Genomic DNA, 12790 nt, shown 5'->3' on the forward strand with positions numbered 1-12790 from the left:
TTGGGGTCATTTGAAGTCATTTATCATTGATTCGATGTATCTTGGTATCCAGACGAGACGTGCAAACGAAGAAGGGAGAATGCAGTGCGATGCTAGCCATAAACCAAGAACGAGACAACAACCAATATTCACTTCGGGGTAGTTAGTAAAAATAAGTTCTAGCGCCAAATGGCAGAGACAGGATTTGTCTATAGAGATGATCGTAGGGCTCGTATCAAGGTCGAGATGAGTTGAGAGGGCGGGAAGGCCGTAACGGTGACAGGAGTAAGGAACGTTGAACGCTGGACGTAATGGAATAGAAAAGTACAGAAAATGATATGGAGCCGAGAGCATCGCGATATAGGTCGAATTACGTCCGTTTACCTCGGATCGAGTAGAAGTGCGACTGCTTGATGTGACATGCCTTTCCGGACTTCTCGTCGAATACGGAGAAACCGTAGTTTGCGGCGTTCGGTGGTGTGTAAACTAAGCAGGGCTTGAGGTAAGACAGTGTAATTTGGAATCAAGGTGGACAGAGTACATACGATGTAAAGAGATAGCCACCTCGTTTGGATCGGGGTTGTGAATCTTATGCAGACCCAGCTTCGAGAGGTTAGCCGAGGTAAACCGTGAGGAAGGGTCTTTGACAAACCTTGTCGGACATGTATGTGACTTGGTTCTCCCCATATGTGGTCACCTTTGTGACCTCGGGGGGCGATAACTGTCCATGTTGCACTTTGTCCTGGTCCGGCCATGTATACAAAGTTTCTTGAAGGGTGCCTTTGAGAATCTGATCAAGCGAGTTGAAGCGGTCAGACTAGGACGGTAATGTCATGTCGAAGGGTAGGAATTGAAGTACCTTCATGACGCAGTGTGCATTCGCATGATCGTGTATGGCACTTCCTCGTCCAGGGCTCCAGACGAGGATCAACTAAAAATAGTTAGTACGAGATGCTCAGTCTCCATTCTCCACCAAGCTATCTTCGCGACGAGCTCTGGAGTCTAGACTCGTTTGTCCAACGACGTCATGCATGTACAAAGACGGTGAAGGCAGCTGTATCAACAAATTTACAGCTTCAACGAAGATAACGCCGATAGGGACTGGCGGTGAGATGATAGGAGAGGCTTACCAAGTTACTCTTCCCATTTCCTTCGTCGATAAGGTTCCGCGTATACGTCTTGTTGGTGTCGCCCAGGGCAAAGGGCAGCCAGTCCTTCTCGTTCGATTTGTAGTGCTCCATCAGGCGCTGGATATCCAAAGGGTCGACGTCGTCGGAGTCTAGACCGGAGCTAGGGCCAAGAGCTATACTGAGGTCTTGGACGAGCTCTTCGAAATTGTTGGCAGGAGGGTCTCCGGAGTCTGAGGAGGACGTGGATCCGGACTTGATGTACGGCATATTGGCGCTTTCACTGCTGTTCTTTAACGAACTCAATGGCTGGGAAGTCCCCGGATATTTGTAGGTAGAGTCGGTTTATCGGAAACAAGTAAGAATAGCAGAGGTGTTGAGGGAAGAGAACGGATGAGGGGGGGTAAGAAAGGGAGGTGAAGCGGACACGTCGGGCAGTTTCTGTTATCAGCTGCATGAACAAAGAAGCAATCTCCAAGTGACACGACCGAGGCATGTACGTAACCACAATTCGGTAGTCGACGTAGAGGACCTTTAGAAGGAACGAAGTACGGAGAGTGCATCAACTGATCTCGCCACGCCCGACGATAAGCGATAAGAGCTTGTGCCTGGCAGCCTCAGGCAGAAACAACCCACCGCCTTCAACGACGACTAATCAGGTGGCGGCCACAAAATCAAAGATTGAACCGGCTCCAACTATCCCCGCCGTCACCATCATCTTCCCCTCTATCCCAGCTTGTACTTAGCGGCCATCTCCCAGCGAGCCAGATCAATCCAGTCCTTTATATTGCATTATAGAACTCCTTATACGAGAAGGTCACCTCGTAAAAATCAGCCACAATGTCGACCACCGTGGAAAAGGTCAAACTCCGCATCTTTTTCTTGCAAGAAAATTGCTAACCGTGCCTTCACCGTTTAGATCAAGCAAGTCGAGGATGAGGTTCGCATCCGGTCTCGAATATCGCATTATCAGAAACTCATATTAACCCTCGATTTAGATGGCGCGGACGCAGAAGAACAAGAACACTTCATACCACTTGGGTACGACGTCATCGCGGACATAATACGCAGGGGAACTGTGAACTGATGGAATGACTACAGGACAACTGAAGGCGAAGCTTGCTAAGCTCAAGCGTGAGCTGTTGACACCGTCAGGCGGCGGCGGCGGTGGCGGTGGTAAGTATAGCTTCCTGCTGTCAGGCCGAAATGTGCTAAAGTGATCATATGTAGCGGGTTTCGATGTTGCTCGTACCGGTGTTGCTAGTGTGTACGTCTCATCTCTTAATAATTCTTGCCGCTGGAAGATTTTTGTTGACGCAGTGACAGTGGTTTCATCGGGTTTCCGTCCGTCGGAAAAAGTACTTTGATGAGCAAGTTGACCGGCCAACATTCAGAAGGTATGCGGCAAGAGAACGGAATTAGGACTTGTTACTAACCAAGCCCCCTCTATAGCCGCCGCTTATGAGTTTACAACATTAACAACTGTTCCTGGACAAGTTATGTATAATGGTGCAAAGATTCAGATTCTCGACCTTCCCGGTATCATTCAGGGTGCCAAGGACGGTAAAGGTCGTGGTCGCCAGGTCATTGCTGTGTCCAAGACATGCCACCTGATTTTCATTGTGCTTGACGTCAACAAGCCGCTGGTCGACAAGAAGGTGATCGAGAACGAATTGGAAGGGTTCGGAATCAGAATCAACAAACAGCCGCCCAACATTGTCTTCAAGAAGAAGGACAAGGGTGGTATTGCGATCACGAGCACAGTGCCTTTGACACACATCGACAATGACGTGGGTGCTCTGCTTGTCACTAAATGCTGTGGCGGTGACTGACAACGAAACATTCGATTTGCAGGAAATCAAAGCTGTCATGAGCGAATACAAGATTTCGTCTGCAGATATCTCAATTCGATGCGACGCGACGATCGATGATTTGATCGATGTCCTCGAGGCCAAGAGTCGGGCCTACATCCCGGTCGTTTATGCTCTAAACAAGATCGATGCCATCACCATTGAGGAGCTGGACCTCCTGTATCGCATTCCTAATGCTGTCCCCATCAGCTCGGAGCACGGTTGGAATATCGACGAGCTTTTGGAAATGATGTGGGAGAAACTCAACCTCCGACGAGTTTACACGAAGCCGAAGGGCAAGGCCCCTGACTATACTGCCCCTGTCGTGCTGAGGGCCAATGCCTGCACTGTCGAGGACTTTGTATGACTTCCTTGCACCTTTTACTATTTCTAGCATCAATAGTTCGCTAACTCGCATCCAGTGTAACTCCATTCACCGAACAATCAAGGATCAGTTCAAGCAAGCTGTTGTTTATGGTCGGTCCGTCAAACATCAGCCCCAGCGAGTCGGTCTTACCCACGAGCTGGCTGATGAAGATATTGGTTCGTCACACCTTTTTAAAAATTCGTCAGAACATTAGGGACTAACGAAACAATGATAGTGACGATCATCAAGCGGTAATTGATATCAGAATCGGATGGACATCAGGTCGGTCGCCCGGACTCAAACAACTTGCGGCGAATCGCGTCGACAGAAGTGAGCAGACTGTGTGCTGAGGGTACTTTCGCAAAGGATCCTATATTCAAGAGTCTCGGCCCTTGTGACAACTTCCTGCGCGATAGTATCTTGGGATTGATTGGAAGGGGTGGTTTGCGCACGGGCAGCAAGCTGCTAAATGCCGCTTGGTCCTGCAAGATCGCTAGCTAGCCTTGGGGTACCTGCACAGGCTGCGCTGCGACCGAGACTGCATTACGCCTCTGCTACCCGAAGTGATGCGCGATCGGTCCTCATTACAACCATGTGTGAGCAATGAACGAAAGGCTTGCTGAGTTCGAGAGCTACCCCAAACAATGGTGTTTCTTGGTGAGCAGTGCATAGTCCTGCCAACTTTATTTCTTTCTCATTTACTCTAGTTCAACGTTCGAGGCGCTCTTGGGCCATGCAAAGATCCGAATTCTCCGGAAGTCAAAAGCAATGGAAGTTCTAGATCCCAGCCCAGGATATCTGAACGCGTAGGGCCTTAATAATGCTCCGATACCGTACTCTCATATTCCACCTTCCATCTCGCTTTGGCCTCTGGTCGATGAAACAAAACAAATAACATCATCTGGCAATGTCACGCTCGTCCACCAATGGTTGTGAAAAGTGATCGACAATTGTTTGGCCCTAGCTATTGTAGACGAACACCAGTGATAGGAACCCGAGCGTCATGACAATAAGCGTTCGCAACTTAGGATTCATCTTGGCCCAGCCTTGTACGAGTTGGCTGCAGACACAAATACATCCTTGCAGAGACAAGATAACTCATGCGGTTTCGGTCGTTTATCTTGCCGGCTTGCAGGAACGTCCACGATACATTGCGCATGGAGACTTGAGGATAAGAGCCCCTGGTCGAAATTCAGGAGGTTTTTCCAGCATCTGCCATGCATACGTACGCATGCCGGCGCCAGCAGATTGGACACAAATTATTTCAATCTGTACGGGCTTGACTCTGGGGCAGCATCTCGAACCTCGCGTTCCCTGCAAGGCTGCGACTCCGCCACAGCGCTGCAGGTCGACAGGGTCCGGGGTGCTTGCTTAGCTTAGGCACAGTAGACGAAACCAAAAAGCCACCTGCAGGAAAATCGGCCTTTTCTCGATTCTTATTTGCTCGTATAAAAATGTCGCGTACCGTTTATATTACGGTAATACCCATTGTGAGGGGTCTGATACTTTATTACGCATTGCTTGCACTGCGTTCAGGGTTGGGGTTGGGGTTGGTCTTCAGGATGGCGGCCCTACTTCGGTTTTCGGTACAGTTGACGAAAGTACGTTTTCTCTACGGAGTATCACCACGGAACCTGGACAGAAATCTAGACCTCACTCCAATAAGGTTACGATGAGGATGACGTGCATTGAGACTGGAGTTGCTTTACTCGAGTTTCGCTATCGCTTCCCTGCTCTGCCCTATGAGCCGAATCCATCTTAACCCAACGTCACAAATACACAGCCTCGTCCAGTTTTCAATCTCCGTACATCCAGTGGCCAGGCTTCGTATCAACATTGCTACTGAGTGTGCTATGATTCATCACCCGCTGCCTTCGGACGGCAGAGATAGCTATCGGCATTGGGTGCCTGACAATTAAGTTAGGTACCAAAGCAGGTACGTAGTCCAGTATGGAGGATGTGCCTGTCTCATGCCGTCTCGAAGTGATGCTGCCCTGGTAAGACTGGCTGCCGCGGAAACGTCGCTTGTGTTTCTTTCTTTTTGGCTTGAGTGTCGCGGATCCTTCGGCCCAGCCACACATCGACTCGAGGTGGGCTAACTGGTCGCAAGCCGACCATGTACAGCTCCCGACGAGAAGGAACAAAGAGCGTCAAAGAAAAGAAAGAAAATAAACAAAACCTGTCAAGGGGTTTCTTAATGATCATACATCATTGTTCGAACTCAAGTTGAAGTTGAGGTCCCATAGTACGGTACAAGTCGAATGGCCGGTATCAAATCCACGCTCCGGCCAGATCTCGGCCTGATCAATTGTCGTACCACAAATGCAGCCCGCAGACGCTCGTGGTCGCCTGATGTCATTAGCCCTCAAGGATTCAAGCGAGATCGGGCCTGGCTAGTTTTTTTAGCACAACCACGGATATAGCAGGTGGTATTATCGAGGGCTAGATGACGACAACCCAGCCCCGTTCCAGATGGTCTCGGCAGCCGACTGCCCGTATCAGCATGCAGCCTGGGGTGCACTTCGTCTTAGCGGTGCTCGATAACGTATATTATCCTGCATACTGGGGACATTAACTTATCGATGATAGGATGCTCGATAAGGCAAACTGACATGTTGCCATAGCGTGGTACCTGACAGATCTATTCTTGGAAAGCTATTGATGGCGGGCTCACGAAGTTTTCCCATAGTGAGGACAAGGAAGCAGCGACATGAGAGTCTACGGTAACGGGTCACCGACTCAGAAGCCGCCCTTGCGGAAATTGACTATGTGTCTTCAGTGCTGTGCAATAATCACTTACAGCTCTCATGACTGATCACTTCCGGTGCTCTTTACGCCGTACTTTACTCCGAAGTATAAGCGGTGGTCTCAACCTGGCATACATGATTCCGTGAGGTTTCTGGAAGACGAGGAAAATGTTGCCCCTTGCATCTCGGATTCCGACTGGCTGTTGCTTTTCTTCAATGTCGCGCGACGCTGCCAATTCGTCTCGTATCCATCGACCGGATCGATGCCCCTCCAGTCCTCGGGAGCGCTCTGAGATTTGCAATCTCCACTACATACCCTTTTGCGGGCATGGTGCCCGCCCGCATTAAAACAGACTCGGTCTCGAACCAATAATAGGAGGCTACACTAGATATAGTCCGAACGTTCGAGGAGAAAATGACTCAAACGCAAGCGCTTGATACTCTTGTCTGATACAAAACCTTCATGATGGAGATTCTAAGTTCGGCCAACGACGACCTAGAATGACCCTGCTCACTGCCCAGGGAGGGTCCTTCCTAAGGAAGTAACCAAGACCTAACGCCATACCCAGAGAGGTGCGGAAGCCACACTTAGCACCTATGAAGTCTGAGACAAGTGTTACAAGCACTGTACAATGATACAATCCCGGACTATCGATCTCGGTGACTGACTTGGCTGACAGCCCTCGTGGTCAGCCAAAATGCAGGCCAGACCCACTGATTGGAGGCAGGCCTGGTCACGTTTTTGCGATTAGAATTTCCCAATCAGGTTGGAGCGCAATCTCCTGGACACCCCAATGGCCGGCTGCTCTAGCCCCAGTAAGGCTGTCCACGCCACCGATAACTGGACTCCTGAATTGCAATCTCAATTCGTCTCAGTCAAAATCGCCAGGTACCGAACACCTAGTCGGACAAATGAGATGAGATCTTGGATCAGGAACGAGATACGACCGGGGATCCCAGCTCGGAACTGCTCGTTCGCAATACGCAGACAAGCGTATTGAAAGAAAGTTGCAAAAACTGCGACTATCAAGATTGTAGCTTAAACTGGCGGCCCGGAGTGGACCGTAGCGGGCCTTGTGGAGCATGGGGTCCTAGCTCCTCTCTCTGTTGAATTCGATCAAGCCCAACCTTCAAGGTTGAAGGCTCCAGCCTGGCGCTAAACTGACCTTGTCTCCTTAGTGCTACCCTCTGAATGAACCATGCTTCCTGCGCCTGCCATGATAGGCCGAGCCTCCTTTCCAATCCTTGGTCAGCATTCGTTGCGAATAAGAAATTGAAATCACTTCAGCGTTCCTGATTCGTGAGAGGGGCCTCTCTCTCTTGTGACAAAGTACCGTGGTCGCAGATCAGTCTTGCTTTTTGACTGGACTACTCCGTACTGGCCAACTTATCAGCTTGTCAAGCGCTTGCCCGGACTAACCTCTGGGTGGAGGAATTATGAGTCCTTGACTAAGCTCAGCCCGCTCCTCCCGGCCTTTTCAAGCAGTGAGGAGAGAGCTAGCTTCCCTCCTGGGTGGATCATTATCGTGCCTCCCTGTTTGATTATGCCGCTGCGCAAAATCTGAGCCTTGACAAGCTCGAGCCTCGACTTGTCGATAGTTCGCCAATTAGGGCCTCCGTCTTGCCGCCGGCTCTCGAGAGTGCAACTGGTTGCTGATAAAGATCGACTGGCCGGTCCATTTTCCTCAACGCCTCAGAAGACCGTTTCTGATGGATGGATAAAAGCTCCTTACCGTCTCCAAGGGGACCTTCACATGTCCGTGGCACTCCACTCGCTCGACGACATTATGGAGCATTGTGTTATAACTTTGCCCATGATTTTTGCGGCTACTTCCTCGGGAAAGAGGTGAATTGGCTCATCAAAAGCTGTATCTCCGAGCTTGTACGGATTGCGAAACAGACGTCCTGGTTCCTTCCGGTATGTCATGCGGGCTTTAAGTACGGCGGTCTCTCACGATCCGCTCCCCGTCCGCCAAAAGCGCAAGATGAGTCTTGGGGTGCTCAGCTAAGTCCTGCACGGGGAAGGTATCCGTGAGCTCAGCGAGTCATCGCGCGAGGTTCCTCAACCGAGGACGATCCTCTTCTACAAATTCAGGCTTGATCTTCATGCCTGATGGGTGGAGTTGCTGGAGTTACACCCTCGAGGAATCGTGTCATACAGTCCTACAGGCACCACGAGCTTATGTAATGGCAGCAAGCTGACAGCCCAATAGGGAAAATGGGCAAGCAAAAGAAGGCAGAGGACAAGCTAGTGAGAGCTAGTTAGGCTGGGAGGAGAGGAGCAACTGCAAAGCAGAGCAGAGAAAGGGGGATAGTTGCATTATTATGGGCAACTGCTTTCAGCGGTTCGCAGCTAGGACTCCCATGGGCGTCTTTGTTGAGCCCTTGTTCGGCTCCACTGGTGAGATCGGTATTCCTCGAGTCAAAAGGCAAGACCAGAGGCCCTTCCAGTGCTCTCTCTCTGGCAGCAGTCCTCCAGCATCGGTGTAACCTCTGGTCCAGTAGTGTACAATAAAACGGTACCTGACAGTGTCCTGTACCGACAGTGACGAGGGCTTCCGTCACGTATCGTATTTGCACAGAATCTGATCCCTGCTCGTCATGGCCAAACCAGCCAATCAGCGATTAGCTTCCCCACCATCTCTGCTGCTGAGGATTAGGGCTTAGCCAATGAGAGGGCAGAACAGCGTGTCTTGATCCTGCACCCGCTGTAATTTCAAGGGAGCAGCACTGCAATATATTATCTTTTATATAATTTCCAGAAAATAAAATAAAACAAAAAAGAAGAATAGCCGGGGTAGTACGAGAGGTACCGGGCGGGCTCTCCATCTTCCACCATCCACAAGGCACAAGCCCAATGGCATCCAGCTATCCAATTCCAAGGCGTATACTCCTGCTGAGCCTGAAGTACGGTCAGAGGGCTCCAGACTACTCCAGAGCAGCTGCCTTTTCTTTTTTGTGATCGCCCGTCCACTGGCCAGTGTGCCTTCTTTCGTTTTTTAAACTCCGTCCATGCCTTACCTGACTCTTACTTAGTCTGACTGTCTGTCTTGCTTTGCCTCCCTCCTGCCCCCTTGACTTGCTCTTGGGATAGCTTTGCTTGGCCTCAACTTTCTGTCTTCCTGACTTCTTGTCCATGACTTCTGTCTCCCCTCTGTACCTGCTGCTCAATGCCGAATATGTATAATCTGCTTGGTCGATACTTGTCTTGGCTCTAGACTACTTTCTGCTATCCGCGACTCCTCCTGCTCGTACCGGCCTTTCCTTCTTTGCTTTTTCCTCTATCCTATTCGTTTCCCCTCACACTCCTCTCTTCCGCTCCATCTGAGGCGCAGCTTATAGTCCGCCATCCCCTCCGCCGACTCTCTCCCCTTCTCACCCCCCTGGCACCTTCCGTCTTGTCTCGCACCGTCTCCTCGACCTCATCTTCAAATCATGGACGCGGAGGCTTCTCATCAGCAGGACAATGGCTTTACGCAGTCTCCCTGGATGGACATGGGCGCATTCCATCCAGATCAACAGTCGCCGCCAATGGAGTATCATGGATTCCACTATGGGAGCGTACCAATGGATGCCTCTTACCCAGTCACAATACCGCCGCCATACGCACCGCTACCGATGACTGTCCCTTCAAATGCCTGGCCCAGCATGCTCACCCCAGAGAGCCAGCCGCCATTCCGGGCGCCGGACCTCCCGGTCAGTGCTCCGGTACCTATCGCCCCGTCTGTATCGCCAGTTGCTCCAGTCCCGCCCCCTCGGAGATCGTCTACTAGCAATTCGACGCCCCGGAGGACTCTCACCGACGAAGACCGACGACGGATGTGCGAATATCATGAGAACCACAAGACCGCCAAGCAGACTGATATTGGAGGTCAGTATTTACTCGCACTATCTTGCCGTGTATAAGATAAGAGTACTAACTGATTGACAGCACTCTTTGGTGTTGAAAGAAGGTAAAGTGACTTGCATGATGGAAGCACCAAGTCAAGGCTTTCTAACAGGTTGTGTAGCACCGTCTCAAAAGTACTGCGACAAAAGGACAAGTACCTCAATCCTGAGGATGGAAGCCGGTCACCCATCAAGAGGGCCAAGGGCCGGGTGCCTGATATCGAAAAAGCCCTGGCCAACTGGGTGAGGAACTACCAACGCGGCGGGCGTGGTCTGACGGATGAAATGATCAGAGAGAAGGCTCTCTTCTTCGCCAGTACTTGTGGAAGTGCTGATGGAAAGGAAAGGGTCCTGAGCAACAGCTGGCTGGAGAAGTTTAAGCAGAGGAATGGTCTACTCGGTGCGAAAGCCCGGAAGGGCTCTTTCGGGGCAAAGAGTGACTCGGGAAGCCCGACCGGTCTCAGCATCGACTCGGCGTTGGCATCTGCTGTCCAGTCCCCTACCGTGCTTTCGCCCATTTCGCCCACCGGCTTCACATCTCCCTTGCCACTATCTCCTGCTCAGAGTCAAGAGAACATTAGGGGAAGCATCTCACTTGGACCTTTGGATCTCGGAATCGACTTTCAACATGCGCATTCGAAGAGTTCGATCTCCCTTGACACGGCGTCATCTTTCTCTCCAACGTCAACACTCCTCACCGAAAGTCCCTACACTCCTTCGAGCCAGTCTCGTATTTCTCCAACTGACGGCAACTCCAGCAGACCGAGAAGTCAAACCTTTCCACTTCCCAACGCTGACCCGTCTGTCGTGTTCACTGATGAGCTATCTGAACCAACAACAGCCATGAAGGGACTGTTGCCTGCTGCGATGGAAGACCCTGTCGGAGAGGTTCAGGGCCAGAAAATTCCACTCAATCTCGATACTTCATCGGGTACGATCAAACGCAACCGAAGCAATCCTGAGATCCGAGCAAAGACCATCTACCCCCCGCTCTTCTCGAAGTCCACGACGGTTTCCCCGATCAGCTCGCCCGGATCCCCGACTCAGGACGAAGCCCGGAAAGCTTTGGAGCTTGTGATGACCTATTTTGAGCACCAGCCTTCCGGACTCGGTCCCCAGGAGTGCGTCACAATTGGGAGGTTGATGGAGAAATTGGAACTCGCCAAACCTTCACAGCTGCCCACGCTCCCCGGAGGGCTGACTCGGATTGACGAGCATGACGACGCACCGCAGACCCATCAACCACGACTGATCAAGAAACAAAGCTTTCACAATCTCGGGTAGTGGTACGGGGTGTGCCAAGTCATGCTCAAAAATGTGACGGCTCCTTTCATGCTGATTTGCTAAACGGTCTCTCTTGTTCTACTGCCTGGGGTGGCTTGCTATGTCATTGTTTTGCATTTTGATTGTCCGATTTCCTGCTTGTTACCGATTCCCTGTTTCATTAAACAACTGCACTGCACATTTCTTGCTGGATTTAGGCAAAACCGGACCGCGATAAAGATACTACGAGGGCGACCTCATTTACCTATATGATATTCAAGGAGGACCATACTACACTACAGCTCCTCAGATACAGGACGCATGGATTTGGCGGATACATTATTACTACCGGCGTGATTTGTTTTTTGACTGTTTGCTTTCTCTTGATCTTGTCCTACGTCTATACCACCCTTGTCGTTTTTACCCCGTTGAACCTTGAACCCAACCACCATCGTCTTTGTCTTGATGCTTGTTTCACTCGCATATGCTTTGTCTCATTCAAACTCTTGCATAATATGTCCATCGACTTAAACCAACTCGCTCACGCGAACTGCATTGATTCCCCACTTGCTTTTGAAGTATCTTTATCTGTTCTGAAGCTTTCTTTCATTCTGACACACTTTTTATTGGTCATCTATCTATCTATTTATCTATCTATCTACTGATATTGATCATATTACCTATCAACCATGGGCGAGCGGTGTCGCAAGGCTCCGCCGAGTGTTCACAGTCGACGCTCTTTTCTTTTTCTCCAACTCGAGCGCCGTCAGAGCAGAAGTACCTTGCTCTCACCGCATCTTTTGCATCACTGCTCACTGCTTGCTCTCCCGCGAACTGACCGGTGGATTCTCATCCTTCAGTTTGGTTCTAGACAGCAGTTCGCGCTTAGACCCTGGCCTAGTTTGCTGGGACAGACGTCATGAGCTGTCATGTACAGCTACCCGATCGACCTGTCAAGGTACGAAGGTGATACCCAGGCATCTACCTTGCACCCCTGGTGCACACTGCGTCAGTCAAGTACCCGATACCTCGGACAAGGTCTTTGGTACTTTCCTTTGCAGTTTCCACCTTCCCAGTCTAGTCTCCCATAGGCAAACTGCAGGCTTCCCGCAAGCAAACCCAGTCATGTGACCAGGATACTCACCCTCGCAAGCCCAGCTCGTGTTCACCATAAGCCAAGTCCCTTTTGACCTTCCAACAACCTTTCAAGATCCGATCTTCTCGGTTCTCTCTTCCGGTCTGGTCTAGCCTATACGAACTACCCCCGCCACATCCATCTAGGCATCTCACTCCGTAGTTCGTAAGTTCGTAAGTTCGTAAAGACGCTCACAGGAAGGGTTCACAGCATGACGCCGCAGAAGCAGAAGCAGTCGCAGTCGCAGTCCTCGCTCGAACAAGATGGCAGAGCAAATTCCAGAGGTTCAGCCGGGGGCTGGCTGGGCTGCAGTAGCCTCTGCGCCTCTGGAACCGCAGGAATTCTAGGCTGCATTTGCTTTTTCCTGCTTTCTTTGTTCGCGGCCTTGTCTGCGCAACCTTTACCTGACTAACTCACTAACCGAGAGGTAAGGT

At 50.8% G+C, this 12790-nt stretch overlaps 4 protein-coding genes across 4 annotated transcripts; 3 read left to right on the forward strand and 1 right to left on the reverse strand.

Moving 5' to 3' along the window:
- Window positions 1-17: 17 nt before the first annotated feature.
- On the reverse strand, window positions 18-1641 carry BDV14DRAFT_172206 (putative cysteine dioxygenase Cdo1). The gene is made up of 5 exons (XM_073768553.1): window positions 1110-1641; window positions 839-910; window positions 632-769; window positions 525-582; window positions 18-465 (listed from the first exon to the last, which is right to left on the reverse strand). The coding sequence occupies exons 1-5, from the start codon at window positions 1374-1376 to the stop codon at window positions 350-352; spliced, it is 651 nt and encodes a 216-aa protein (XP_073628832.1). The 5' UTR covers window positions 1377-1641; the 3' UTR covers window positions 18-349.
- Window positions 1642-1946: 305 nt separating this feature from the next.
- Window positions 1947-3578, forward strand: BDV14DRAFT_199646 (GTP-binding protein RBG1; the record flags this gene model as incomplete). The annotated part of the gene is made up of 10 exons (XM_073773326.1): window positions 1947-1967; window positions 2026-2046; window positions 2105-2147; window positions 2208-2282; window positions 2337-2373; window positions 2433-2503; window positions 2559-2896; window positions 2961-3317; window positions 3379-3499; window positions 3559-3578. The coding sequence occupies 10 exons, from the start codon at window positions 1947-1949 to the stop codon at window positions 3576-3578; spliced, it is 1104 nt and encodes a 367-aa protein (XP_073628833.1).
- Window positions 3579-9357: 5779 nt separating this feature from the next.
- On the forward strand, window positions 9358-10135 carry BDV14DRAFT_51941 (uncharacterized protein). The gene is made up of 2 exons (XM_073776952.1): window positions 9358-9941; window positions 10002-10135. The coding sequence occupies exons 1-2, from the start codon at window positions 9506-9508 to the stop codon at window positions 10025-10027; spliced, it is 462 nt and encodes a 153-aa protein (XP_073628834.1). The 5' UTR covers window positions 9358-9505; the 3' UTR covers window positions 10028-10135.
- A 1231-nt stretch (window positions 10136-11366) lies between these two features.
- Window positions 11367-12018, forward strand: BDV14DRAFT_51937 (uncharacterized protein). The gene has a single exon (XM_073776951.1). It carries the CDS (start codon window positions 11491-11493, stop codon window positions 11884-11886), a length of 396 nt encoding a protein of 131 aa, XP_073628835.1. The 5' UTR covers window positions 11367-11490; the 3' UTR covers window positions 11887-12018.
- The last annotated feature ends 772 nt before the right edge of the window (window positions 12019-12790 follow it).

The sequence above is a fragment of the Aspergillus stella-maris genome, assembly GCF_047715825.1.
Source record: "Aspergillus stella-maris strain CBS 113639 unplaced genomic scaffold BDV14scaffold_23, whole genome shotgun sequence".
In the NCBI taxonomy this organism is placed as follows: domain Eukaryota; kingdom Fungi; phylum Ascomycota; class Eurotiomycetes; order Eurotiales; family Aspergillaceae; genus Aspergillus; species Aspergillus stella-maris.

Excerpts from the sequence above, each read along its gene's own strand:
- BDV14DRAFT_172206 (XM_073768553.1), bottom strand. The coding sequence starts at position 1,376 with ATGCCGTACATCAAGTCCGGATCCACGTCCTCCTCAGACTCCGGAGAC. Across the intron at positions 911-1,109 it reads GAAATGGGAAGAGTAACTTG|TTGATCCTCGTCTGGAGCCC; the intron begins GTAAGCCTCTCC and ends AACTATTTTTAG. Across the intron at positions 583-631 it reads TCACATACATGTCCGACAAG|CTGGGTCTGCATAAGATTCA; the intron begins GTTTGTCAAAGA and ends AACCTCTCGAAG.
- BDV14DRAFT_51941 (XM_073776952.1), top strand. The coding sequence starts at position 9,506 with ATGGACGCGGAGGCTTCTCATCAGCAGGACAATGGCTTTACGCAGTCT. Across the intron at positions 9,942-10,001 it reads CAAGCAGACTGATATTGGAG|CACTCTTTGGTGTTGAAAGA; the intron begins GTCAGTATTTAC and ends ACTGATTGACAG.
- BDV14DRAFT_51937 (XM_073776951.1), top strand. The coding sequence starts at position 11,491 with ATGATATTCAAGGAGGACCATACTACACTACAGCTCCTCAGATACAGG.